This window comes from Ranitomeya imitator, chromosome 10, assembly GCF_032444005.1.
Source record: "Ranitomeya imitator isolate aRanImi1 chromosome 10, aRanImi1.pri, whole genome shotgun sequence".
Taxonomy (NCBI): domain Eukaryota; kingdom Metazoa; phylum Chordata; class Amphibia; order Anura; family Dendrobatidae; genus Ranitomeya; species Ranitomeya imitator.
This window is the reverse complement of record NC_091291.1, coordinates 36,711,067-36,738,716: the sequence shown is the minus strand read 5'-3', so window position 1 is coordinate 36,738,716 and position 27,650 is coordinate 36,711,067. Positions and strand designations below refer to the sequence as shown.

At 42.5% G+C, this 27,650-nt stretch overlaps 1 protein-coding gene across 1 annotated transcript in view; it reads left to right on the top strand.

Moving 5' to 3' along the window:
- LOC138651031 (excitatory amino acid transporter 2-like) overlaps positions 1 to 27,650 on the top strand; it is a 78,009-nt gene that overhangs the window by 15,224 nt on the left and 35,135 nt on the right. The window contains exons 2-6 of the mRNA XM_069740963.1: positions 5,094 to 5,262; positions 7,172 to 7,324; positions 17,124 to 17,374; positions 22,596 to 22,776; positions 24,527 to 24,653. Coding sequence (XP_069597064.1) covers positions 5,133 to 5,262; positions 7,172 to 7,324; positions 17,124 to 17,374; positions 22,596 to 22,776; positions 24,527 to 24,653 — 842 coding nt within the window. The 5' untranslated portion in view covers positions 5,094 to 5,132. The remainder of the gene's footprint in view (positions 1 to 5,093; positions 5,263 to 7,171; positions 7,325 to 17,123; positions 17,375 to 22,595; positions 22,777 to 24,526; positions 24,654 to 27,650) is intronic.

The following is a 27,650-nucleotide window of genomic DNA, read 5'->3' as shown; positions in this document are numbered from 1 at the left end:
CATCTTCATGGAATCAGGTGACCGGTGGGTTCCAATCCTGCCTTCCCCGAATGTATCTATGGGTTCAGAGATTGTCAATGGAGCAGATCTGCATTCTTTCAGCTGGGGCCATGGTCCCCTAAGATGGCATCCTCTAGAATATCAAATCTGTGTTCCTCGTGATGGAGCCGTGATCTAGCAGCTATCCTGTAGAGCAGAGGTGTCAAACTGCATTCCTCGAGGGATGCAAACAGGTCATGTTTTCTGGATTTCCTTGTGTTGCACAGGTGATAATTTAATCACCTGCACAGCATGATTCCAGCACCTTGTGCAATGCTAAGGAAATCTTGAAAACACACATGGTTTGAGGCCCTCAAGTAATGCAGTTTGACACCCCTGCTGTAGAATGGCATAGTTTTTACTCCTCTGCAGAGATGAGCAACCCCAAACAGCAAAGTTCGACATACATACTGAACACCTACTGTTTGGGCACGGACACCAAATACAGACTTCACTAGGAAGTCCATGTTACCCTACGGGTTCAGCCCCTCGAACACTGGGTATTTGTCGTGCTGTTATGTGCATGACAGCGCTGCAAACACCACTTCTGTTTGTCGATAAAAACATCACCGCTGGTCAGACAGCCGCAGTTCCCACGCTGTCAAAAGACAGCGTGAACCCGCAGCTGTGATCGGAGGTATAAAGTTTACCTCAGGTTATTGGTGTCGGCTGATGGGACTATTAGAATTGAGCAAGTTGAAAGTTGAGCAAGTTGAAGTCTAGTTGAAATGAGGCTGGAAGTATGCAAACCACATACTTGCAGTCACATGCCTGTACCGTCACTGGAGAATCCTAACAGTGTGCACTGTGAGGATCTACAAGTCTGCAGTCACATAGAGTAACTATGAACCCTAAGCCTGGACAACCGTTATAAGTATTTTTTTGTTATTTCTCCCTTTCATTTTATAACTGTTTGACATACTTGTATGTTGACTTATTTTGACTCTTTAATTACTTTTTTTTTCTTGTTAGCCTGGCACCTTTTATATTAAAGCCTAACACTTGAAACCGTTTGGACCTTTTATGTTGTCAAGCATCCATAGCATTTCTGAGAGTGTTTGGCTTTATGACTCCTGGACAGCAAAGTGTATTTTGGTGTCTCATCATCCGTTTGTTGAGTCTTGGCGCCATGTTGTGTATCCGGGGTGTGTGGACTGTGTTGGGGTGTGTTTTATGCTCAATTTTCAATCTGAGTTAGAGGCGAGTGTAAGACCAGTTTCACATGTCCTACACCGATGGTCCAAGTATGGACTATGATATTTGGACTGGCCGCTGGCCTCCTGATCTGAACTCAACTGCCTCATAGGCATATATGAAACCCGCAACCTGTCTGTAGAAGGACCTTGAATGTTGGACACCAAAAGCTGGCCTAAAATGAATTGAGTAGATATAAGTAGATCTCAACATGACGTAGACCTGGGGATTTTTTCTATTAAATAGTTGATAATATATTAGTATATATCTCTTGGCAAACGTCCCCCCCCAATACCATAAAAATGGGAAAAAAATTATTGGAAAATAACTATTTGTTTTAAGCCAGAAGACTGAGCTCTTCGAAATTTTCAGGTCTTTTGAATTTTTTTTTATGTTGATATTACTTCTGTATTTAAGATATTGCCAAGTCTCTAAGGGAGAGTTTGGTAGTTTCCAAATTTACTGCAATAACCCTGGCCAAAAATATTCTTTTAATACTGTAAGATAAAGCTGAAAAGTAGCCGTAATCTTATCGGCACTTCACAATATACAATTCCTAACTTCCCAAGGTATAATGCATGGATCCATGACATTCGATGTGTAAATAATATATTTACGGACTTGTATTGAAAAAGTTTGGGACATTTCCTGAACCATCAGAACAATATTGACATTTGCTATGTAACTGCTCACATTGACTCTTCGTGATGGTGAGTGGGTGGCCACTTCCTGGTGTGATGTCAGAGTTGAGATGTGTGCTCTGAGCCAATCAGATGTCTCTCCTCCTACCACTGTTTCATTGATTTGTCGAAGCAAAAAGGCTGCAGCATCATTCCCCTCCTACCCTTTTTTCTTGTCTAGTATTTCGTATTGTTTACTATGTTGTAAGATGCCTTGTTCCTCTGGATGGAAAATAGTGCAAAGATTAATAATTTACCTATGCAAAAAAAAGGGTTTTAATGATACTTATACTTTAAATGAGTTCTGTATTCATTTGCATAAATGGTTGTAAATTAGCAGATCCCAAACAAGGTTAGTCGACAATTGGGTCATGATGAAAATTAATAAAAAATAATAGAACAAAGAATTTTAGAGACAAGTTGACAATTGTCAGCACTGGGGCCTCTTATCGCCCAAATGGTGATGTGCAATGATGTCACTACACCAGTTTGTCAACATTCAGGAGTCAGGACGCAATATAAGGCACCATGCAAAAGGCTTATCCTCAGGTTCCCAAAGAGTATCAGTTGTAGGCTAGAGTAAGAGGGATGATTTACCGATTCATGGGGGTCCGACTGATGTAAGCAGGCTGTGCACACACGCCTCTCAAATAGAAGTGTGCATAATTGAATTCTGGTCCATTCATTGTCTATAGGACTGCTGGAGAAAGTCAGGTACTTTTAGGAATAACATCTTAATTGGGGCACTCAGGTGGTGAACAGAACAAAAGAAGGCAATAAATGGGCAGAGGATTCATTATCAGCACCCACTAGTACTTTACTACTTAGGTCCTACTTAGTCCCTATTTGCCATTTATTTCATTTTAGACAGAAAAGTGCTAAAGGGACAAAGGCAAAAACTCATTTAGTAGATACTGAACAGGAGGGCATTAAAGAGGAGTGGAAAATAAATGCAAGCTCATTGGCCATGTGTTACCCCTTTATTGCCCTTTTGTTTAGTGCTCCCTCTCCCCAAATTGTCATTTGTTTCCTGATTAGTACCCTTCTGTGACGTAGGGGTTCAAAAAGGGCAATAAATGTCAAATGTGCATCAGTGGGACACTGAACAGGATTGTGAGTTGCCCTGCCAGGGCTGTGGGGTACTCGGTACCAGGTCCTGCGTTCACAGGGGGAAGTCACGGTGGTGACCCGGTCCGTGGCCCTGGGCGCCCATGTAAAAAGGGAAAGGTCTTTAAAGGGAATAAAGTTTATGTTCGTGACACCACCTGTGGTATTCGGTCAGTGGGGACCGACGCTGCTTTAAGGGGTCCTCTGGGATGATGTTATGGCAGCTAGATGGTATACCTTCCCACAGGTGAAGTATATCCCCAGGGCTCCTGGTGTGTACATGGAAGATGGAGAGAAGTGCAGTGAAGAACGAGGACACAGGTTTGCAGTCTCTACCATATTTACTGAAAGACTTCAGCAGCCACAGTCCAGAGCACCAGATCACAAGGCAGGCAGGGTCCGGCCGGCTTGGAGGCAAGTTAGGAGTCCCCTCATCCAGGTGGAAATCAAAGCCTCTCTCTAGTGCTGTGGTGTTGTAGTCCCTTACTGCCGATGGTTTCAGATCAGGTCCTCACAGATGTTCTCTCTCTGTCCCCCGTATAGGATAGGACACAACTTGTATGACTAGTGACTTGAGCCGGTTTATATGGACTCTAGCATGCCCCAGGCCCTAAGGGTGTCACCTTGCCTCCTGGGTACTAAGGCAGACAGGTAACTTGGAGTTCAGCTGTCCTGCCGGTCTCTGATGTAAGTCATAGAGGCCCTTACAACCTCTGTGTTCCTGCTACCGGTCTCTGCGCCTCATAGGAGGCAGCCTGCTGGTGGCTGGTCTCCCACTGGTGTTCCTCTCCTGTGCTTCGCTCTCCTGCACGTTCACTGCAATACTGAGTAGTATTCGGCTTTCTGTATGTCTCTTTCCAGGAACTGCTGCACTGTGGCTACACAGCTCCGTAAACCCTCTTCTGCCTCAGACTGATCCAGTCTGTCTTCTGGCAAGAACTGACTAACTTTTCCTTCAAACTACCATATATATGGGGAGTCACCTAGTAAATAGGATCAAAAGCTCCCCCTGGTGGCCTGGAGTGTGAATGTGTTGCATGCTTGTGTTTACCTGGTGCCAGTTATCCCTTCTTGCCTCCAAACGTAACATCACTCGCCCTGTGAGGAAAACAATGCTACTGTGATGACCAGGACCCTGGGGCACCACAGTTGCACTAAAGAGGCATAATGAATACTTATAAAGCCCATTTGCCATGTATTACCCCATTATTGCCGTTCTGTTTAGTGCCTCCTTTCCACCAATTGTCATTTGTTGCCTGTTCAGTGCCCCTCTGTGACCAAGAGCTGCAAAAAGGGAAATAAATCTAATAAATGGGCATCAATTGGACCCTGCAGATGAGGGCACGAAAGTGGCACTGAATGTAAAAGGTGCACTGAATGTATTAACTGTTAGACTTACCTTGGGAGGTGGATCTGCTAAACCTCAAGTCCGGCTTAGGCGACAGGAGGCAGGAAGGCATAGGGGAAGGGAGGTCTTGGCACATTCAGGAAATTCAGGACCAGACCTACAAGTGTAGTGGAATAAGTCCAGCAGAAGTTTGTTTGCTGCAGTGGATGGATAAATGTAGAGGTGGCAAGGAAAGGGTTGTTCTGCTGGATCAGAAAGTTGGAGCACAAATGGTGGAGCACACCAAAAACATGATATTAGAGTCTTAATCCTAAAACACAGGAATATGTGTGTCCTAATGGGCCTTAAATAAGCTTAAGAAAATGATTTAATTGCCTCACACCGGGCAACTAGCAAAACCTGAAGTGGAGCACAACAGAGGGCAGCAGACCCAGGAAGGAAGCGGAGCCCAAGACACTTGGGATGAAATGTGAGGATTTTTTTGTCTTTTTTTGCATAAATCTACATAATAATTACATAATAATTGTAATACAAATGATGATCTAAACAAACCATCCTTTATGGTGAATGATACATGGATCTTTTGGACAGCTTGTGCATTAGAAGTCACACTTTGCGCCTGCATCTCTGTATAGTGTTATGTCTTCTTATAAGAACAAGTTTCTCACTTTTTCTACAGCTTTATATCAACGTGTTAAATTCCATTGCCGCTCCTTTTTTTTAAGGCTGTACCCTGGCTGTTGCCGCCGGCTCCGTAAACTAAGATGACGAATCACATTGAAGTTCCCATCTCTGATGGACATCATATGAGCCTGGAAGACTTTCCCAAACGATGCTGGACAAAATACTGCAGCTGGCTTAGACGTAATCTCCTGCTAATTTTAACAATAGCTGGTAAGAATATTAGGGCATTTGCGTTTATCGATTTTATGAATATGTATCTATTGTTTAGTGACTAATCTAAGATAAAATTAATTTGCTTTTTCTCCAGGCATAGCGCCACTCCTGCCTGGAGGCTGTATGTGGTATTGCAGCTTAGGCTACTTTCACACTAGCGTTAACTGCAATCCGCCACAATGCGTCGTTTTGCAGAAAAAACGCATCCTGCAAAAGTGCTTGCAGGATGCGTTTTTTCCCCATAGACTTGTATTGACGACGCATTGCGACGGATTGCCACACGTCGCATCCGTCGTGCGACGGATGCGTCGTGCTTCTGTGGACCGTCGGGAGCAAAAAACGCTACATGTAACGTTTTTTGCTCCTGACGGACCGCTTTTTCCGACCTCCCCGCAACTTACAATGGGGCAGCGGATGCGCCGGAGAAATGCATCCGCTGCCTCCATTGTGCAATGCGTTAAACGCTAGCGTTGGAATCTCTCCCCGACGCATTGCGACGGGGAGATTCCGACGCTAGTGTGAAAGTAGCCTTAGGCTTATTTCAGGGAATGATGCTCAATTCCCACATCTGTTTTGGAATAATTTAGTTTAACAGACAGATCTTTGATCAGAGACATAAAGAGTAATCATCGTTTTAATCTTTTTTTTCCATAAGTCAATAGATGTGATCATTCAGTCTTAAAATTCTCAATTTATGGATTGGCGTTTAAGAGGTAACATTTCTCTTTGACATGTTGGGCTTGGCTTATCACTCTCCACAGAGTGAGGAGACTTATAAGCCATGCATGCTAGATGAGAGGCTCTGAACTGGGGTCTAAGGGATAACGTTTCTCCTTGTGGAGAGTGACATGCCAAGCCTGGCATGTCAGAGTGAGGAGACTTATAAGCCATGCATGCTAGATGAGAGGCTCTGAACTGGGGTCTAAGGGGTAACGTTTCTTCTTGTGGAGAGTGACATGCCAAGCTTGGCATGTCAGAGTGAGGACACTTACAGTGGGTATGGAAAGTATTCAGACCCCTTAAAATTTTTCACTCTTTGTTTCATTGCAGCCATTTGGTAAATTCAAAAAAGTTCATTTTTTCTCATTAATGTACAGTCTGCACCCCATCTTGACTGAAAAAAACCCAAAAATGTAGAACTTTTTGCAAATTTATTAAAAAAGAAAAACGGAAATATCACATTGGTGGAAGAAAGAGCCAGCGGGGCCATCTTCTGCCGATATATTCATCCTGAGGATGTGTATAGCAGTGACATAGGGAATCGGGTAGTGGCAGCGGCTAGGCATTGGGTAAGGTCATGACGCTGCCCGTGGCTCACTATTTTCAGCCCTCGGTCCGCGGGCCACAGTTTGCCCAGCTCTCTCGTACTGCTGATCAAGGTAGTTATAGATACTATGCATAGCGCAAGTTTTGCTACTAATCTCTACGAAAGTAAATCTTCTATATTTTGGGGGGTATTTTTAAAATGTAAAATGGTTCAAATGCAATAGACACAATATAGGTATACGTGGGAAGAAGTTTGCTTCTTTCTCCACCATGACTGGTCACCGTTCTCAATTCACAGGTAAAATCTGGATTCAGTGAAGACAGAATTCTCATTACTGAGATAGGAGATGACAGTTGGTGCTTAGAAAGTTCTATGTAGAGGGAGGGGCCAGAGGCAGAGACTGTTCTCCATAGAACCTTATGAGCACAAACTGTCATCTCCTATCTCAGGAATGGGAAGATCTGTATTCAATGATTGCAGATTTTACAAATGAATTAAGAATTTTGAGAATGAAAGATCAGTCCTGGAGGAGAAAGAAGCAGATTTCTCCAATAAGATATATTACACAGTTGTTCATCTTTCATTTGTGAAATTACCTATTTATTAATACAATATTACATCCTCTTCTTCCTTCCTCAGGTGTGCTCTTTGGGTCTCTTTTTGGCTGCCTCCTTCGATTGCTTCCTCCTCTAGATGGAAATATTCTCATCCTTATATCCTTTCCTGGAGATATTCTCATGCGGATGTTGAAAATGTTAATTTTACCGTTAATTATTTCAAGTTTAATTTCTGGTAAGAGATGTGATTTTATTAGGGCAGAAAACAAATATATGTATTAATTTATATATATACAGTGTAAATATACAGTACAGACCAAAAGTTTGGACACACCTTCTCATTTAAATATTTTTCTGTATTTTCATGACTATGAAAATTGTACATTCACACTGAAGGCATCAAAACTATGAATTAACACATGTGGAATTATATACTTAACAAAAAAGTGTGAAACAACTCTTGAAGGAGTTCCCAGAGATGTTTCGCACTTGTTGGCCCTTTTGCCTTCACTCTGCGGATCCAGCTCACCCCAAACCATCTCGATTGGGGTCAGGTCTGGTGACTGTAGAGGCCAGGTCATCTGTCGTAGCACCCCATCACTTTCCTTGGTCAAATAGCCCTTACACAGCCTGGAGGTGTGTTTGGGGTCATTGTCCTGTTGAAAAATAAATGATGCTCCAACTAAATGCAAACCGGATGGAATAGCATGCCACTGCAAGATGCTGTGGTAGCCATGCTGGTTCAGTATGCCTTCAATTTTGAATAAATCCCCAATAGTGTCACCAGCAAAGCACCCCCACACCATCACACCTCCTCCTCCATGCTTCACGGTGGGAACCAGGCATGTAGAGTCCATCCGTTCACCTTTTCTGCATCGCACAAAGACACGGTGGTTGGAACCAAAGATATCAAAAGTGGACTCATCAGACCAAAGCACACATTTCCACTGGTCTCATGTCCATTCCTTGTGTTCTTTAGCCCAAACAAGTCTCTTCTGCTTGTTGCCTGTCCTTAGCAGTGGTTTCCTAGCAGCTATTTTACCATGAAGGCCTGCTGGACAAAGTCTCCTCTTAACAGTTGTTGTAGAGATGTGTCTGCTGCTAGAACTCTGTGTGGCATTGACCTGGTCTCTAATCTGAGCTGCTGTTAACCTGCGATTTCTGAGGCTGGTGACTCAGATAAACTTATCCTCAGAAGCAGAGGTGACTCTTGGTCTTCCTTTCCTGCGGCGGTCCTCATGTAAGCCAGTTTCTTTGTAGCGCTTGATGGTTTTTGCCACTGCACTTGGGGACACTGTCAAAGTTTTCCCAATTTTTCGGACTGATTGACCTTCATTTCTTAAAGTAATGATGGCCACTTGTTTTTCTTTACTTAGCTGCTTCTTTTTCTTGCCATAATACAAATTTATTATGGCCAGCATCCCCTGATGAACCCCCGATATTCCCACGGGGGGGGGGAACGCGTTGGGCATTGCTAGTGTGGCTCAGATGAGTATAGCATTATGTGCACTGCTTGTGAGAATTTAAACAGTATTGTAACCATTCATGTGGCTATGTGAAGTCCTATTATGGACATTTGATGGTTAATGAATACAAAGTTGGCGGGGCACTGGTACTTAAACGACTGTGTATGAAGCCTGACTGGTGGGATTTCTTTATTTCTCCACTTTAATTATTACCAATTGTGATTGGGAGTGTCTTTTTACTTATTGGCATTGAATAAGGATACAAGGTCATTGTGCCAGCATGTATGTAAATGAAAGGTCACTGCCATCATGAACAGAACAATTTTTTGATGGGTATGAATAGCGTATAAGCCATCTGTAGCGGAGTTTTGTCCTTTTTTATTTGGATATCTGGACAAATGAGACATTTACACATCATTTTGCTCAGATTGCATCTGTATATATGAATCCCAATAGGGATATATAAGGGTAAAAAATCAAATATAATTTTTTTGTTTTTTCCTATTTTTTCTCTTTTTTTCTATTTTTTTTCTCTATTTTGCTTGTTTTTTCTTACTGTGTTTTTTTTTGGGCAATGGGCACAGTTTTTAACTACTATAGGGATTGATTAGGGATAGATGGGCAAGCCGCCGCTGAGTGTGGGCGCCTACCGCTGAAACTTAGGGTGCCAACCTCCACAGCTAGACAGGGGCCAGCATTAGTGGACCGGCAGGGCCTAATAGTACACATTGAATGTATTTTTTGTCCCTATGGTAACCCATTTGTGGCAATGTCTCTAAATTTGGAATAATTGTTTTTAACATTATGTATTAAAAGGTATATTTTAGGCATCCTTGTTTCTCTGGTTCTTGTTTGTGTGTAGGATCCCAAGAGATTTGTCTTTTGGTTTCTTCAAACATAAAGATACCAAATGCAAATTTTTGGTGAAGAATCAACAACAAGTGGAACACAATTGTGAAGTTGAACGAAATTTATTGGTTATTTTTAATTTTTGGGGAAATTCAAAAACTGAAAAGTGGGGCGTGCAATATTATTCGGCCCCTTAAACTTAATACTTTGTTGCGCAACCTTTTGCTGCGATTACAGATGCAAGTCGCTTCGGGTATGTCTCTATCAGTTTTGCACATCGAGAGACTGAAATTCTCGCACATTCTTCCTTGGCAAACAGCTCGAGCTCAGTGAGGTTTGATGGAGATCATTTGTGAACAGCAGTTTTCAGCTCTTTCCACAGATTCTCGATTGGATTGAGGTCTGGACTGTGACTTGGCCATTCTAACACCTGGATACGTTTATTTGTGAACCATTCCATTGTAGATTTTGCTTTATGTTTGGGATCATTGACTTGTTGGAAGACAAATCTCCATCCCAGTCTCAGGTCTTTTGCAGACTCCAACAGGTTTTCTTCAAGAATGGTCCTGTATTTGGCTCCATCCATCTTCCCATCAATTTTAACCATCTTCCCTGTCCCTGCTGAAGAAATGCAGGCCCAAACCATGATGCTGCCACCACCATGTTTGACAGTGGGGATGGTGTGTTCAGGGTGATGAGCTGTTTTGCCTTTACACCAAACATATCGTTCGGCATTGTTGCCAAAAAGTTCGATTTTGGTTTCATCTGACCAGAGCACCTTCTTCCACATGTTTGGTGTCTCCCAGGTGGCTTGTTGCAAACTTTAAATTACACTTTTTATGGATATCTTTGAGTAATGGCTTTCTTCTTGCCACTCTTCCATAAAGGCCAGATTTGTGCAGTGTACGACTGATTGTTGTCCTGTGGACAGACTGTCCCACCTCAGCTGTAGATCTCTGCAGTTCATCCAGAGTGATCATGGGCCTCTTGGCTGCATCTCTGATCAGTCTTCTCCTTGTTTGAGAAGAAAGTTTAGAGGGATGGCCGGGTCTTGGTAGATTTGCAGTGGTATGATACTCCTCCCATTTCAATATGATCGCTTGCACTGTGCTCCTTGGGATGTTTAAAATTTTGGAAATCATTTTGTATCCAAATCTGGCTTTAAACTTCTCCACCACAGTATCACAGACCTGCCTGTTGTGTTCCTTGGTCTTCATGATGCTCTCTGTGCTTCACACAGAACCCTGAGACTATCACAGAGCAGGTGCATTTATACGGAGACTTGATTACACACAGGTGGATTATATTTATCATCATTAGGCATTTAGGACAACATTGGATCATTCAGAGTTCCACAATGAACTTCTGGAGTGAGTTTACTGCACTGAAAGTAAAGGGGCCGAATAATATTGCACGCCCCACTTTTCAGTTTTTGAATTTCCACAAAAATTTAAAATAACCAATACATTTCGTTCAACTTCACAATTGTGTTCCACTTGCTGTTGATTTTTCACCAAAAATTGACATTTGGTATCTTTATGTTTGAAGCATGATATGTGGAAAAAGGTTGAACAGTTCCAGGGAGCCGAATACTTTCGCATGGCACTGTAACTCTATATAGTAAATTAAATAGTTATACTTGAAATGTTGAAAAATTGAAAGAGAGAGGTGTTTTACTTTCTTTACACCATGCGATCTGTGGAACTAAACAATTGCTGAGCGGTAAATATATGCCCATTGGTGGTCATTTAATAGCCTATTTGGACAGTCAGACCACACTGAGTGATCAGCAATAATGTTCTGTGCGCCTATGCTATGGCTATTGTTCTTGTTGTAGCAAAGGTCCTGTTTACACAAGAGGACATGTTCCCGAAAACTATATTTTGGGCAGACAAAAAAATGATTTAACTGCATTTTGCTTATTTGTCCGATGGTCCATAACCTGTTTAGACTTGACAAATATTGGGAACTGAGCATTCACACGAACCTTCATTTCCGATATCGTTCAATTGAAATATACGTTTCATTTTTAAGTCATGAAATTCCAATTTCATTTGATGCCCTTTCACCCTCTTAATTCACACAATTATTAAATCTTCAAGGACTTTTTCTACCAAACTCCACTCACACTACTGCATGTCCAGACCAATATCCAAGTCTTCTCCACGCAAACTCAGTCTCATAGCTAGACTTCCTTTTAGACTCACTCTCACTAGGCTGCCCTTCTTATGGCCGTCTTTTCAGTTAGCCATTAACCCCTTTCTGACATGGGATGTACTATCCCGTCGAGGTGGGGTGGGCCCCCATGACCATGGACAGGATAGTACGTCCAGCGCGATCGGCGGCGCTCACGGGGGGAGCGCCGCCGATCGCGGCCGGGTGTCAGCTGCCTATCGCAGCTGACATCCGGCACTATGTGCCAGGAGCGGTCACGGACCGCCCCCGGCACATTAACCCCTGGCACACCGCGATCAAAGATGATCGCGATGTGCCGGCGGTGCAGGGAAGCATCGCGCAGGGAGGGGGCTCCCTGCGGACTTCCCTGAGCCCCCCGCAGCAACGCAATGTGATCGCGTTGCTGCGAGGGTCTTACCTCCCTCCCTGCCTGCTCGAGCCCTGGATCCAAGATGGCCGCGGATCCGGGTCCTGCAGGGAGGGAGGTGGCTTTACAGAGCCTGCTCAGAGCAGGCACTGTGAAGCAGCCTGCACTGCTCTCAGATCGGTGATATGACAGTGTGCTGTGCACACTGTCAGATCACCGATCTGTGATGTCCCCCCCTGGGACAAAGTAAAAAAGTAAAAAAAAAAATTTTCAAATGTGTAAAAAAAAATTAAAAAAAATATTCCAAAATAATGAAAAAAAAAAAATATTATTCCCATAAATACATTTCTTTATCTAAATAAAAAAAACAAAACAATAAAAGTACATATATTTAGTATCGCCGCATCCGTAACGGCCCGACCTATAAAACTGGCCCACTAGTTAACCCCTTCAGTAAACACCGTAAGAAAAAAAAAAAAAAAAACGAGGCAAAAAACAACGCTTTATTATCATACCGCCAAACAAAAAGTGGAATAACACGCGATCAAAAAGACAGATATAAATAACCATGGTACCGCTGAAAACATCATCAGCAAAAAAATAAAAAAGTTCTAGTCCTGAGAATAAAGCGATGCAAAAATAATTCTTTTTTCTATAAAATAGTTTTTATCGTATAAAAAAATGATATAAATGAGGTGTCGCTGTAATCGTACTGACCCGAAGAATAAAACTGCTTTATCAATTTTACCAAACGCGGAACGGTATAAACGCCTCCCCCAAAAGAAATTCATGAATAGCTGGTTTTTGGTCATTCTGCCTCACAAAAATCGGAATAAAAAGCGATCAAAAAATGTCATGTGCCCGAAAATGTTACCAATAAAAACGTCAACTCGTCCCGCAAAAAACAAGACCTCACATGACTCTGTGGACCAAAATATGGAAAAATTATAGCTCTCAAAATGTGGTAACGCAAAAAATATTTTTTGCAATAAAAAGCATCTTTCAGTGTGTGACGGCTGCCAATCATAAAAATCCGCTAAATAACCCGCTTCATCACCCCCTTAGTTATGGAAAAATTAAAAAAATGTATTTATTTCCATTTTCCCATTAGGGTTAGGGCTAGGGCTAGGGTTAGGGCTAGGGTTAGGGTTAGGGCTAGGGTTAGGGTTAGGGTTAGGGATAGGGTTAGGGATAGGGTTAGGGTTAGGGCTAGGGTTAGGGCTAGGGTTAGGGCTACAGTTTGGGTTGGGGCTAAAGTTAGGGTTTGGGTTGGGGCTAAAGTTACAGTTAGGGTTTAGATTACATTTACAGTTGGGAATAGGGTTGGGATTAGGGTTAGGGGTGTGTCTGGGTTAGAGGTGTGGTTAGGGTTACTGTTGGGATTAGGGTTAGGGGTGTGTTTGGATTAGGGTTTCAGTTATAATTGTGGGGTTTCCACTGTTTAGGCACATCAGGGGCTCTCCAAACGCGACATGGCGTCCGATCTCAATTCCAGCCAATTCTGCGTTGAAAAAGTAAAACAGTGCTTCTTCCCTTCCGAGCTCTCCCGTGTGCCCAAACAGGGGTTTACCCCAACATATGGGGTATCAGCGTACTCAGGACAAATAGGACAACAACTTTTGGGGTCCAATTTCTCCTGTTACCCTTGGGAAAATACAAAACTGGGGGCTAAAAAATAATTTTTGTGGGAAAAAAAAGATTTTTTATTTTCACGGCTCTGCGTTATAAACTGTAGTGAAACACTTGGGGGTTCAAAGTTCTCACAACACATCTAGATTAGTTCCCTGGGGGGTCTATTTTCCAATATGGGGTCACTTGTGGGGGGTTTCTACTGTTTAGGTACATTAGGGGTTCTGCAAACGCAATGTGACGCCTGCAGACCATGCCATCTAAGTCTGCATTCCAAATGGCGCTCCTTCCCTTCCGAGCTCTGCCATGCGCTCAAACGGTGGTTCCCCCCAACATACGGGGTATCAGCGTACTCAGGACAAATTGGACAACAACTTTTGGGGTCGAATTTCTCCTCTTATCCTCGGGAAAATACAAAACTGGGGGCTAAAAAATAATTTTGGGGGGAAAGATTTTTTTTTTAATTTTCACGGCTCTGCGTTACAAATTGTAGTGAAACACTTGGGGGTTCAAAACTATCACAACACATCTAGATGAGTTCCTTAGGGGGTCTAGTTTCCAAAATGGTGTCACTTGTGGGAGGTTTCTACTGTTTAGGTACATTAGGGGCTCTGCAAATGCAATGTGACACCTGCAGACCATTCCATCTAAGTCCTCATTCCAAATGGAGCTCCTTCCCTTCCGAGCCCTCCCATGCGCCCAAACAGTGGTTCCCCCCCACATATGGGGTATCAGCGCACTCAGGACAAATTGGACAACAAATTGTGGGGTCCAATTTCTCATGATACCCTCTGGAAAATACAAAACTGGGGGCTAAAAAATAATTTTTGTGGGAAAAAATTTTTGTTTTATTTTTACGGCTCTCCATTATAAACTTCTGTGAAGCCCTTGGTGGGTCAAAGCGCTCAGCAGACATCTAGATAAGTTCCTAAGGGGGTCTACTTTCCAAAATGGTGTCACTTGTGGGAGGTTTCTACTGTTTAGGTACATTAGGGGCTCTGCAAATGCAATTTGACACCTGCAGACCATTCCATCTAAGTCTGCATTCAAATGGCACTCCTTCCCTTCTGAGCCCTCCCATGTGCCCAAACAGTGGTTCCCCCCACATATGGTGTATCATCGCACTCAGGACAAATTGGGCAACAAATTTTGGGGTCCAATTTCTCCTGTTACCCTCGGGAAAATACAAAACTGGGGGCTAAAAAAATAATTTTTGTGGGAAAAAAATTTTGTTTTATTTTTACGGCTCTGCATTATAAACTTCTGGGAAGCACTTGGTGGGTCAAAGTGCTCACCACACCTCTAGATAAGTTCCTTAGGGGGTCTACTTTCCAAAATGGTGTCACTTGTGGGGGGTTTCAATGTTTAGGCACATCAGGGGCTCTTCAAACGCAACATGGCGTCCCATCTCAATTCCTGTCAATTTTGCATTGAAAAGTCAAATGGCGCTCCTTCCCTTCCGAGCTCTCCCATCCGCCCAAACAGTGGTTTACCCCCACATATGGGCTATCAGCGTACTCAGGACAAATTGTACAACAACTTTTGTGGTCCAATTTCTTCTCTTACCCTTGGGAAAATAAAAAATTGGAGACGAAAAGATAATTTTTGTGAAAAAATATGATTTTTTATTTTTACGGTTCTACATTATAAACTTCTGTGAAGCACTTGGTGGGTCAAAGTGCTCACCACACCTCTAGATAAGTTCCTTAGGGGGTCTACTTTCCAAAATGGTGTCACTTGTGGGGGGTTTCAATGTTTAGGCACATCAGGGGCTCTCCAAACGAAACATGGCGTCCCATCTCAATTCCAGTCAATTTTGCATTGAAAAGTCAAATGGCGTTCCTTCGCTTCCGAGCTCTGCCATGCGCCCAAACAGTGGTTTACCCCCACATGTGGGGTATTGGCGTACTCAGGACAAATTGTACAACAATGTTTGGGGTCCATTTTCTCCTGTTACCCTTGGTAAAATAAAACAAATTGGAGCTGAATTAAATTTTTTGTGAAAAAAAGTTAAATGTTCATTTTTATTTAAACATTCAAAAAATTCCTGTGAAGCACCAGAAGGGTTAATAAACTTCTTGAATATGGTTTTGAGCACCTTGAGGGGTGTAGTTTTTAGAATGGTGTCACACTTGCGTATTTTCTATCATATAGACCCCTCAAAATGACTTCAAATGAGATGTGGTCCCTAAAAAAAAATGGTGTTGTAGAAATGAGAAATTGCTGGTCAACTTTTAACCCTTATAACTCCCTAACAAAAAAAAATTTTGGTTCCAATATTGTGCTGATGTAAAGTAGACATGTGGGAAATGTTACTAATTAAGTATTTTGTGTGACATATCTCTGTGATTTAATTGCATAAAAATTCAAAGTTGGAAAATTGCGAAATTTTCATAATTTTCGGTAAAATTCCGTTTTTTCACAAATAAACGCAGGTACTATCAAAGAATTTTTACCACTATCATGAAGTACAATATGTCACGAGAAAACAGTGTCAGAATCACCAGGATCCGTTGAAGCGTTCCAGAGTTATAACCTCATAAAGAGACAGTGGTCAGAATTGTAAAAATTGGCCCGGTCATTAACGTGCAAACCACCCTTGGGGGTAAAGGGGTTAAAAGGTACCAACCTCTCAATTCTAAATATTTTTCTATCTACTGGCTAACACGGTACCAAGATATATATCTTTCCTGTATCTTCTTATGGCCTACATCCTACAGTCCACCATAACCTTGGACTTTGCCTCCAGGCCAATTGTCAGGTTTATAGGGCAACCAGACCTTTACTATTGCTCCAACTGGCTCTCAGACATTTTTTTCAACCTTCGCTTTACAGGACTCAAACACAGCTACTCAACACTCTCAATCACCCAGACTGATCATTCCCACAGCCATCAAGAGACTTCCAGACCTAATCACACAGGTTGATGATACACTTCAGCTTGTTATGCGACTGCCAACATGAATCTACTGCTGGGAGAACTCCTTTGAGTCTGAATTCCAACATGTAATCTTTTCCCACAGCTAATTGCATGTCTTTTTATTACGGTTCTTAACAAATGGTTGTCTTATCCAGGCCAGAACATTTTTAGTTTTTAGTCACACAGCCAAACCAGAAAGGAACCAATCCTGACTCCCTGTGATCACTTGCTCCGGCTTTGTCAAGCAGAGGCAAAATGTCCTCCAGGGGCAATATTGGGTTTGTTCTTGTATTCTTGAATTAAAAGGGTTTCTCAATTTCTTTTTTATTGATGACCTTTTTTGATGATAGGTCATTAATACCAGGTTAGTGGAGGACCAACATCCAGCACCCCCCAGATCAGCTGTATTCGGTGTTGGTGGAGTCTGGATGTAAGCTGCCGGCACCTAAAGAAGCTAAGTGGTGGAGGTGCCAGTCCAACACCAATCTGATACTGATGACCTGTCCTTTAGATGGGTAATTATTGTTGTTGGGCTAACCCTTTAAATAATATTGACTTTTTAATTAAGGATCATCTCATGATGTTTTTTATTATAAGTAATTTAATCATTTTTACTTCCCACCAACAGGTTTGGCTGGCCTTGATGCAAAGTCCAGTGGAAGAATGGGCACTCGTGCAATGGTTTATTACATGTCCACTACCATCTTAGCTGCTCTGCTCGGAGTTATCCTTGTTCTATCCATTCACCCTGGCAATCCTAAGTTAAAGAAGCAAGTCAGCATATCAACCAAAAATGAAGAAGTGTCCAGCATCGATGCATTTTTGGACCTCATCCGAAACCTCTTTCCTGAAAACTTAGTCCAAGCATGTTTTCAGCAGGTATGACATAGGACCAAACATGCCCAATTAATTCTGTTCACACTGTTTCACCCCATTTCGTGCATGTTTTTATGGTTTCTACTACTTTGCCTGTAGCTTCCATTTTCAGTGTGGGAGCCAGCCTGTGAAATCCTAATGCAGAAGCCAAGCAACAAGTCTAGTTCAGTGAAATCAGATGCACAGACTTTGGGTGGTTTGTGCTATGGGTTAACAGCAAAAATCTTTAATAGAATGATTTAGAAAAAGTGGTTATAGTTTCTCAATGAAGGTACAAACTTTGCGGTTATGCATAGTATCCAGGCTCAGAGCTTGGTGATTACACAGCAGAATTGAAGTACAGAGGTTGATTGTTACACAACATAAATGAGACACAGAGCTTGGTTGTTACACAGAAGAATAGAGGCGCAGAGCTTGGTTGTTACACAGAAGAATAGAGGCGCAGAGCTTGGTTGTTACACAATAGAATTGAAGCACATGACTTGGTTATTACACAACACAATCGAGGCACAAAGCCTGGCTGTTACACAACAGAAAAGAGGCACAGAGCTTGGTGGTTATAGAATGGAATTGAGGCACAGAACTTAGCTGCTACATAACAGAATAGAGACACAGGGCTTGGTTGTAACACAATAGAATTGAAGCACAAAGCTTGGTTGTTACACAGCAGAATTGAGACACAGATCTTAGATGGTACAGAATAGAATTGAGGCATTGTTTGTTATATTTCACTGTAGAGGCACAGAGCTTGGTTGTTATATTTCATCGTAGATGCACACAGCTTGGTTTCTACACAAGAAAATAGACGTACAGAATTTGGTTGGTACACAACATGAAAGAGGCACAGAGCTTGGTTGTTACACAGCAGAACACAGGCACAAATTATGGCTGTTATAAAGAAAAATAAAGTCACAAAGCTTGGTTGTTACACAACAGAATAGAGGCACAGAGCTTGGTTGTTACACACCAGAGATGAGGCACAGAGCCTGGCTGTTACACAGCAGAATAGAGGCACAAACGTTGGCTCTTATAAACCAAAATAGAGTCATGAAACTTGGTTGTTACACAATAGAATGGAGGGACAGAGATTGGTTGTTATACAACAGAATAGAGGTACAGAGCTTGGTTGTTACACAACAGAATGGAGGGACAGAGCTTGGTTGTTACACAACAGAATGGAGGGACCGAGCTTGGTTGTTACACAACAGAATGGAGGCACGGAGCTTGGTTGTTACACAACAGAATGGAGGGACAGAGCTTGGTTGTTACACAACAGAATGGAGGGACAGAGCTTGGTTGTTACACAACAGAATGGAGGCACGGAGCTTGGTTGTTACACAACAGAATGGAGGGACAGAGCTTGGTTGTTACACAGAATAGAGGCACAGAGCTTGGTTGTTACACAACAGAATAGAGGCACAGAGCTTGGTTGTTACACAACAGAATAGAGGCACACAGCTTGGTTGTTACACAACAGAATAGAGGCACAGAGCTTGGGTGTTACACAACAGAATGGAGGGACAGAACTTGGTTGTCACACAACAGAATAGAGGCACAGAGCTTGGTTGTTACATAACAAAAAGTAGGCACAGAGCTTGGTTGCTACACAACAGAATAGAGGCATAGAGCTTGGTTATTACACAACAGAATAGAGGCACAGAGCTTGGTTGTTACACAGAATATAGACAGAGAGCTTGGTTGTTACACAACATAATAGAGGCATAGAGCTTGGTTATTACACAAAGAATAGAGGCACAGAGTTTGGTTGTTACACAGAATAGAGGCACAGAGTTTGGTTGTTACACAACAGTAGAGAGGGTCACAGAGCTTGGTTGTTTCACAGCAGAATACAGGCACAAACTTTGGCTATTATAAACCAAAATAGAGTTGCAAAGCTTGGTTGTTACACAACAGAATAGAGGCAAAGATATTGGTTCTTACACACCAGAGACCAGGCACAGAGCTTGGTTGTTACACAACAGAATAGAGACATGGTGCTTGGTTGTTACACACCAGAGATGAGGCACAGAGCTTGGTTGTTACACAGCAGAATAGAGGCAAAGAGCTTGGTTGTTATATAACAAAAATAGGCACAGAGCTTGGTTGTTACATAGCAAAAAATAGGCACACAGCTTGGTTTCTACACAACAGAATAGTTGTAGAGAATTTGGTTGGAGCACAACACAAAAGAGGCACAGAGCTTGGTTGTTTCACAGCAGAATACAGGCACAAACTTTGTCTGTTATAAACCAAAATAGAGTCACAAAGCTTGGTTGTTACACAACAGACTAGAGGCACAGAAATTGGTTCTTACACACCAGAGATGAGGCACATAGCTTGGTTGTGACACAGCAGAATAGAGGTTCAGAGCTTGGTTGTTACATAACAGAATAGAGGCTCAGAACTTGGTTGTTACATAACAGAATAGAGGCACAGAGCTTGGTTGTTACATAACAAAAAATAAACACAGAGCTTTGTTCTTACACAACAGAATAGAGGCACCGAGCTTGGTTGTTACACAGCAGAATAGAGGCCCAGAGCTTTGTTGTTATATAACAAAAATAGGCAGAGAGTTTGGTTGTTACATAGCAAAAAATAGGTACAGAGCTTGGTTTCTACACAACAGCATAGAGGCACAAAGCTTGGTTTCTGCACAACAGAAAATTTGTACAGAATTTGGTTGGTACACAACACAAAAGAGGTACAGAGCTTGGTTGCTACACAGCAGAACACAGGCACAAACTTTGGCTGTTATAAACCAAAATATAGCCACAGATAGTGATGAGTAGTATTGAGCGATACCATCCGATACTTGAAAGTATCGGTATTGGATAGTATCGGCCGATACCCGAAAAGTATCGGATATCACCGATACCGATACCTGATACCAATACAAGTCAATGGGACACCAAGTATCGGAAGGTATCCTGATGGTTCCCAGGGTCTGAAGGAGAGGAAACTCTCCTTCAGGCCCTGGGATCCATATTAATGTGTAAAATGAGCCCGTTTAGGACCTGAGAATGACGTAGCGGCTTCTGATTGGTCGCGTGCCGCTCATGTGACCGCCACGCGACCAATCAGAAGCCACGACGTCATTCTCAGGTCCTAAATTCCTAGAATGAGGAGTTTAGGACCTGAGAATGACGTCGCGGCTTCTGATTGATCGCGTGGCGGTCACATGAGCGGCACGCGACCAATCAGAAGCCGTGACGTCATGGAAGTCCCTAAACGCGCTCATTTTAAACAAAGAAGGCTGCCGGTTACCAGCGGTGATGTCCAGGGGCATCCGGAGAGGTGAGTATATCAATATTTTTTATCTTAATTCTTTATTTTACACATTAATATGGATCCGATACCGATTCCCGATACCACAAAAGTATCGGAACTCGGTATCGGAATTCCGATACCGCAAGTATCGGCCGATACCCGATACTTGCGGTATCGGAATGCTCAACACTAGTGATGAGCGAAACAAAGCTTGGTCAATTTTGCACCAATTTTAATACATTTGCAAAAGTCTTTTGGCTTTTAATGAATTCGCCTACTCCGTACTCCAGCTTTTTGGGCAAGCATCATAGCAGAATACATGCTATAGTTTTTGGCTTTTGAAAAGGGACTTTGGCAAATGTTATAAATATGAGTTGGTACCAAAACAGGGATTGTCTTCTGGAGGGTGAGGTGCTTGTGTAGCTTCCGCTTGGTAAATGTTTGCAGAACCCTTCTGAGTCAGTATGCTGGACCACGTTGTTCAAGAAGATTGTATTTGGCTTCAGTGATTTTTTTCCCCAATGAATTGTTGAATCTTTTGCCTATTTTGTGGTGGCTCAGTCACGCCAACAATGTGTGGCGTGTAGCTATGAAAGTTTGTTTCCTTTTTGGCAAACCCATCGCCTCAGGAAATGTGGTTACAACATCAGCTAGCATGTACTCACTAAGGCCCTTTTCACACATCAGTTTTTTGCTATCAGTCGCAATCCGTTGAATTTTGAAAAAAACAGATCCAGCGACTTACGTCACCGGATCCGTTTTTTTTTCTCATAGACTTGTATTAGCGACGGATTGCGACAGATGGCCTCACGTTTCATCCGTCATTCACTGGTCCGTCAAAAATTGTTGATCCGGTGGCCAGACACGACGGACAAAGTAACATTGAAAATACAAACAGCGATGGATCCGTCACCGTACGTTGTTAGAATAGAAGCCTATGGGCGCTGGAACCGCCAAATGATGGAATCCGGCGATGAATTCCATTTTTTTTAACTGAGCATGCTCCAATTTTTTTAGGATCCTTTAGCCAGCCCCACTAGTCAGATCCGTCGAAAAAAATGGATCTGTTGCATCAGTTTTTCACAATCTATGACGGATCTGTCGATCTGTCAAGCCAACGAATTGTGACTGACGGCAAAAAACTGATGTGTGAAAGGAGCCTTAGGAGGGTTCTGTAAATATTTAGCTGGTGGCAGAAGCCCATTGTTCCAACTCTCCATCCTCCAGAAGACAATTCCTGGTTTTTGCATCAAGTAGTATGTAGTAGTTTTTGCATCAGATAGTTGCATCAACTAAAGCTAACATGGTTCCTTGGTAATCTATTAAATGTGTACTTTTTTGGAATAGGTGGAAACTCAGTTTCATAAATACTACACTTGGTTTCCTTCCTCATACAAACACAGTGTCACACTGTGATGGTCTTCGTTAAGGAAGGGGGGCCTTAAACAGTCCGAGGAACTGGGACCCTAACTATTCCAGGGGTACCCTTGACTGTAGAGAGGCCTGTGTCTCTGACCTTACTATACTCCTGTTAAACCCTGATCTGTCCTCTCCCCATCCCATAAGGCATGGGACAGAAATGTAATGTAAGCAAGACACAAAAACAAAACAGGGATAACAGAAAACCTCTATCATACAAAAACACTAACCAACAATAAGGAGAAGGACAGCGAAGGAGATAAACACACATGTACTGTAGCAAACTACAGAACACCTCTACAACAACTACAATAAATTCCAACCACTTAACTTTAGCACTCAGCACAGGAAGAAGAATCTTTCACTGGCAGGGACAAGAAGGACTGGTCAGTTTAACTAAATCCATGTAATATGGGACATAAATCACACCATCTCTAAAAAAGACCTGCGATTCATTACCAGACTAAACCGCCTAGCTCCAGGACTGGCAGGAAGATGTGACATCCTCATAACATACAGTTTGCTTTGTTTTTCCCAGATACAAACGGTTTCCAAGAAAGTCCCAGCACCTCCTTCACCCCTGGATCTAATCCGACCTATTAATGTTACCGGCCTGGCAGTCAACAGCTCTCAGGCTAACTCTTCTATGGCTGAGTCTCCTGGGCCTGCAATGGTGACTGAAAAGAAACTGGAATTTAAGGGAGGGATGAATGTTCTTGGTAAGAGCCAGCTTTGTATAAGTCATTACACATTAGTATTTGTGCAACCGTGGATGGGAGTTGTATAAAAGTTTAAGCTGTGTAACCTTTACAGGCTTCCAAATTTTTAGAGGTGGATCATAAAAGAAGGCTACCAATAGGTATCCTATGTTATGTGGGTAATGAGTAGTATTTTTATGTCTTTTTAGGATATATTTACATGCAGAATATAGTTTGCAAAAAATAATGAGACTGTCCTATTCATCTAAATGGGGGATGCAGAATTTCATGCTCATAAACTTTACTCCAATTTTAGCAAGTTACTGGCTACCCAGAGAACTGGTAATAACTTGCTGATCGTTGTCGTCCCACCACTTAATTGGCTATCTCCGACAATCTCACAGACAATGAATGGAGCACTGATGTACATGCATTCCATTCAAATGGGGCACGTCAGAGTGGTGGGACGAAGATCGATCATCAGGTTATCACTGTGGATAAGTAATAACTTCCTGGGGAAGGGAATATTTTTTTAAAGGGAATCTATCAGCAGGTTTTAGCTATGTTATTTGAGAGAAACGTGATGTAGGGGATGACACCCTGATTCCAGTGATGTTTTATCAGCAGGAGATTATCTGAGAGGACTAGGTGTCTTGCGCCTCCTGGTCCAACCACACCCTCTCCACTGATTGGCACTAAAGCTGCCAATCAGTTGAGTGGGTGGGGTTATACAGAGCTCAGCAGTTAGAGCACTGCTAAATCTGCAGCAGAAAAAATCATAATTATATTTAAATTGCTGCAAACTTTCCCACCTACAAAGAATGGCGAGGTCTGTAATTTTTATCATAGGTACACTTCACCTGTGAGAGACGGAATCTAAAAAAAATCCAGAAAATCACATTGCATGATTTTTACATAATTAATTTACATTTTATTGCATGAAATAGGTTTTTGATCACCGACCAACCGGCAAGACGTCTGGCCCTCACAGACCTGTTAGTTTTTCTTTAAGAAGCCTCCTACTCTGCACTCATTACCTGTATAAAAGACACCTGTCCACACGCTCAATCAATCACACTCCAGCCTCTCCACCATGGGCAACACCAAAGAGCTGTCCAAGGACACCAGGGACAAAATTGTAGACCTGCAAAAGGCTGGGATGGACTACAGGATAATAGGCAAGGAGCTTGGTGAGAAGGCATCAACTGTTGGCACAATAATTAGAAAATGGAAGAAAGAAAAGATGACTTCCTTGGTCTGGAGGGCCATGACTCACCTCATGGGGCAAGAATGATTCTGAGAAAGATCAGAAATCAGCCCAGAACTACACGGGAGGACCTGGTCAATGACCTGAGGAGAGCTGGGACCACAGTCTCAAACATTACCATTAGTAACACACCATGCCATCATGGATTTAAATCCTGCAGGGCACGCAAGGTCCTCCTGCTCACGTCAGGACATGTCCAGGCCTGTTTGAAGTTCGCTTGTCACCATCTGGATGATCCAGAGGAAACATGGGAGAAGGTCATGTGGTCAGATGAGTCCAAAATAGACCTTTGGAGGCAGTTGAAACTCAATGGCAGATATATATTTAAGTTGGATGAGTACAGTCAAAAAGTTTCTCACAACTAATGGCTTAGTTCTGAATAGCGAGAAAACAACTGAAATAAACGATGAATCGAATGAATGTGTTGAGAATAAAATCTGCTGAGTGAGGATAACCTTTGCTTATGATAGCACTGACCTCTGGTTTTCATTTCATTCTTCTTAGGCCTCATTGGATTCTTTATTGCATTTGGGATTTCCATGGGAAAGATGGGAGAACAAGCAAAGTTAATGGCTGATTTCTTTAATATACTCAATGAGATCATTATGAAACTGGTCACCATGATTATGTGGTAAGCCAAACGTGTGGTCGCCTTTACTTGTTTGTTTGTGGTTTATTGAGTCACTAAATTATACATTGCAAAAAGGGAGAAAGTTAAGTCATTTATAACATTTAACCTTTTATTTGTGCTTTGGGTTTATGCAAAAAAGTTATGTAAAAATAGTCTATTTATCTGAAGGGTTTCTTTACCATGGCAGATCAGGTCTTCCGGGTGGCCACCAATGGACAATTTAATAAATCCACCCTACATGATGTAGAGCCAACTTCATGCCTACGTTCATCTCTACTTTTACCGTTGCACAGAAGATTCTATAGAAAATAACTTTGCTTGACTTCACTCACCTAATATGGACTTCTCGAAGAATTCTATTGTCCGAAACCCAACACAGGAAGCTGTCAATGGTCCTGTAAAAAACAGATTGCATACTGACTGCACGCGGATGACGAGTGAAAATAATCATGTATCTGTATTAAACTCTGGATTATTTGTATACGCTTGTGAGAACCTACCCTTTAATTTAACACATCATGACAAACTAACGGATGCTGCAGCATGAATCAGCAAATAATAGTTGATGTGCCATAGGAAGAGGAAAATGCAGAGTGCAGCACTGGTAGAAGTAGCGAGCAGTGTGACTGGTGCTACACGGGGGTGAATACTGCTCCGCTTACAGAGCAGTGTCGCTACGTATACAGTACAGACCAAAAGTTTGGACACACCTTCTCATTTAAAGATTTTTTTTGTATTTTCATGACTATGAAAATTGTAAATTCACACTGAAGGCATCAAAACTATGAATTGACACATGTGGAATTATATACTTAACAAAAAAGTGAGAAACAACTGAAATTATGTCTTATATTCTCGGTTCTTCAAAGTAGCCACCTTTTGCTTTGATGACTGCTTTGCACACTCTTGGCATTCTCTTGAGGAGCTTCAAGAGGTAGTCACCGGGAATGGTTTTCCAACAATCTTGAAGGAGTTCCCAGAGATGCTTAGCACTTGTTGGCCCTTTTGCCTTCACTCTGCGGTCCAGCTCACCCCAAACCATCTCGATTGGGTTCAGGTCTGGTGACTGTGGTGACTGTGGAGGCCAGGTCATCTGGCGTAGCACCCCATCACTCTCCTTCTTGGTCAAATACCCCTTACACAGCCTGGAGGTGTGTTTGGGGTCATTGTCCTGTTGAAAAATAAATGATGGTCCAACTAAACGCAAACCGGATGGAACAGCATGCCGCTGCAAGATGCTGTGGTAGCCATGCTGGTTCAGTATGCCTTCAATTTTGAATAAATCCCCAACAGTGTCACCAGCAAAGCATCCCCACACCATCACACCTCTTCCTCCATGCTTCACGGTGGGAATCAGGCATGTAGAGTCCATCCCTTCGCCTTTTCTGCATCGCACAAAGACACGGTGGTTGGAACCTAAGATCTCAAATTTGGACTCATCAGACCAAAGCACAGATTTCCACTGGTCTAATGTCCATTCCTTGTGTTCTTTAGCCTAAACAAGTCTCTTCTGCTTGTTGCCTGTCCTTAGCAGTGGTTTCCTAGCAGCTATTTTACCATGAAGGCCTGCTGCACAAAGTCTCCTCTTAACAGTTGTTGTAGAGATGTGTCTGCTGCTAGAACTCTGTGTGGCATTGACCTGGTCTCTAATCTGAGCTGCTGTTAACCTGCGATTTCTGAGGCTGGTGACTCGGATAAACTTATCCTCAGAAGTAGAGGTGACTCTTGGTCTTCCTTTCCTGGGGCGGTCCTCATGTGAGCCAGTTTGTTTGTAGCGCTTGATGGCTTTTGCCACTGCACTTTGTGACAAAGCAGTCATCAAAGCAAAAGGTGGCTACTTTGAAGAAACTAGAATATAAGACATAATTTCAGTTGTTTCACACTTTTTTCTTAAGTATATAATTCCACATGTGTTAATTCATAGTTTTGATGCCTTCAGTGTGAATGTACAATTTTCATAGTCATGAAAATACAGAAAAATCTTTAAATGAGACGGTGTGTCCAAACTTTTGGTCTGTAGTGTATCTGTCCCTATACTGATTGCCAGGAAAAGCCTGATACCGGCTTCTTCTAAGGGGTGGAACTGGCGATACGGACAGCCTATAAATAGCCTTTCTGATGATGGACAGCACAAGCAACCACTCAGCGCTAACCCATAAGAATGAATGGAAATAGCCACATATATAAATATATATGTATATATTATAAATACATATGATCCAACGTACAAGTAGAAAATCAAAATAAATGTGGGTGTTGTCAATATACCGTAATTACAATAAGATGAATACGTATATATACAATGGCACGTTGGTTGGAAAAAATGCCCTTTACATACACTTAAAGGGAGTCTGTCACCCCCAAAATGACATCCAAACCACTCAAAAACCTACATAGGGAACCCAGTCCCTACACATATCACAGTAGGCAAGCATAGCTTAAATTCACAGTTAAAAATCAACACCTATCTGACATGTCAATTAGGGCAACCCGGTGTAACCCTGACTTGGAACTTGCCAAAGCGCACCACTGTGCCTCCCTCCTCCTCCACCTACACAGCAAACCCAGCACCTCACACCAACCAACCTGCCTCCAAGACCCAGAACTAACCTACCCAGCCCTCACCTGCAACTGCTACCTGCTACCCCTCTGGGTGTAAAAAGTGGCAGCCACAGACAGTCAGGAACCACAAACTAGAGCACCTGAAGCTGTCGTGTGTGCACAAAGGGATATCACAAGCACCGCTGCATATAGGGCGCGCAGTGCCTGCCTTGGGCCCCAAACACAAGACAACCAATGTGAGTTACTAGCTTCACAATATAAATAGAAGGGCGTGACAGTGAACCAAAGCATAGACCATGCCAAAAGCACACCAAACAAACATTGAAGCCCAATCAACAACTACAAAGCCAAGCCACACCCACCCAGAATTATCCAATTAGGGCTTAGGCGCACCATGCAAACATCTAGGCAGTTCAAATACCCCTTCAAGGGGTG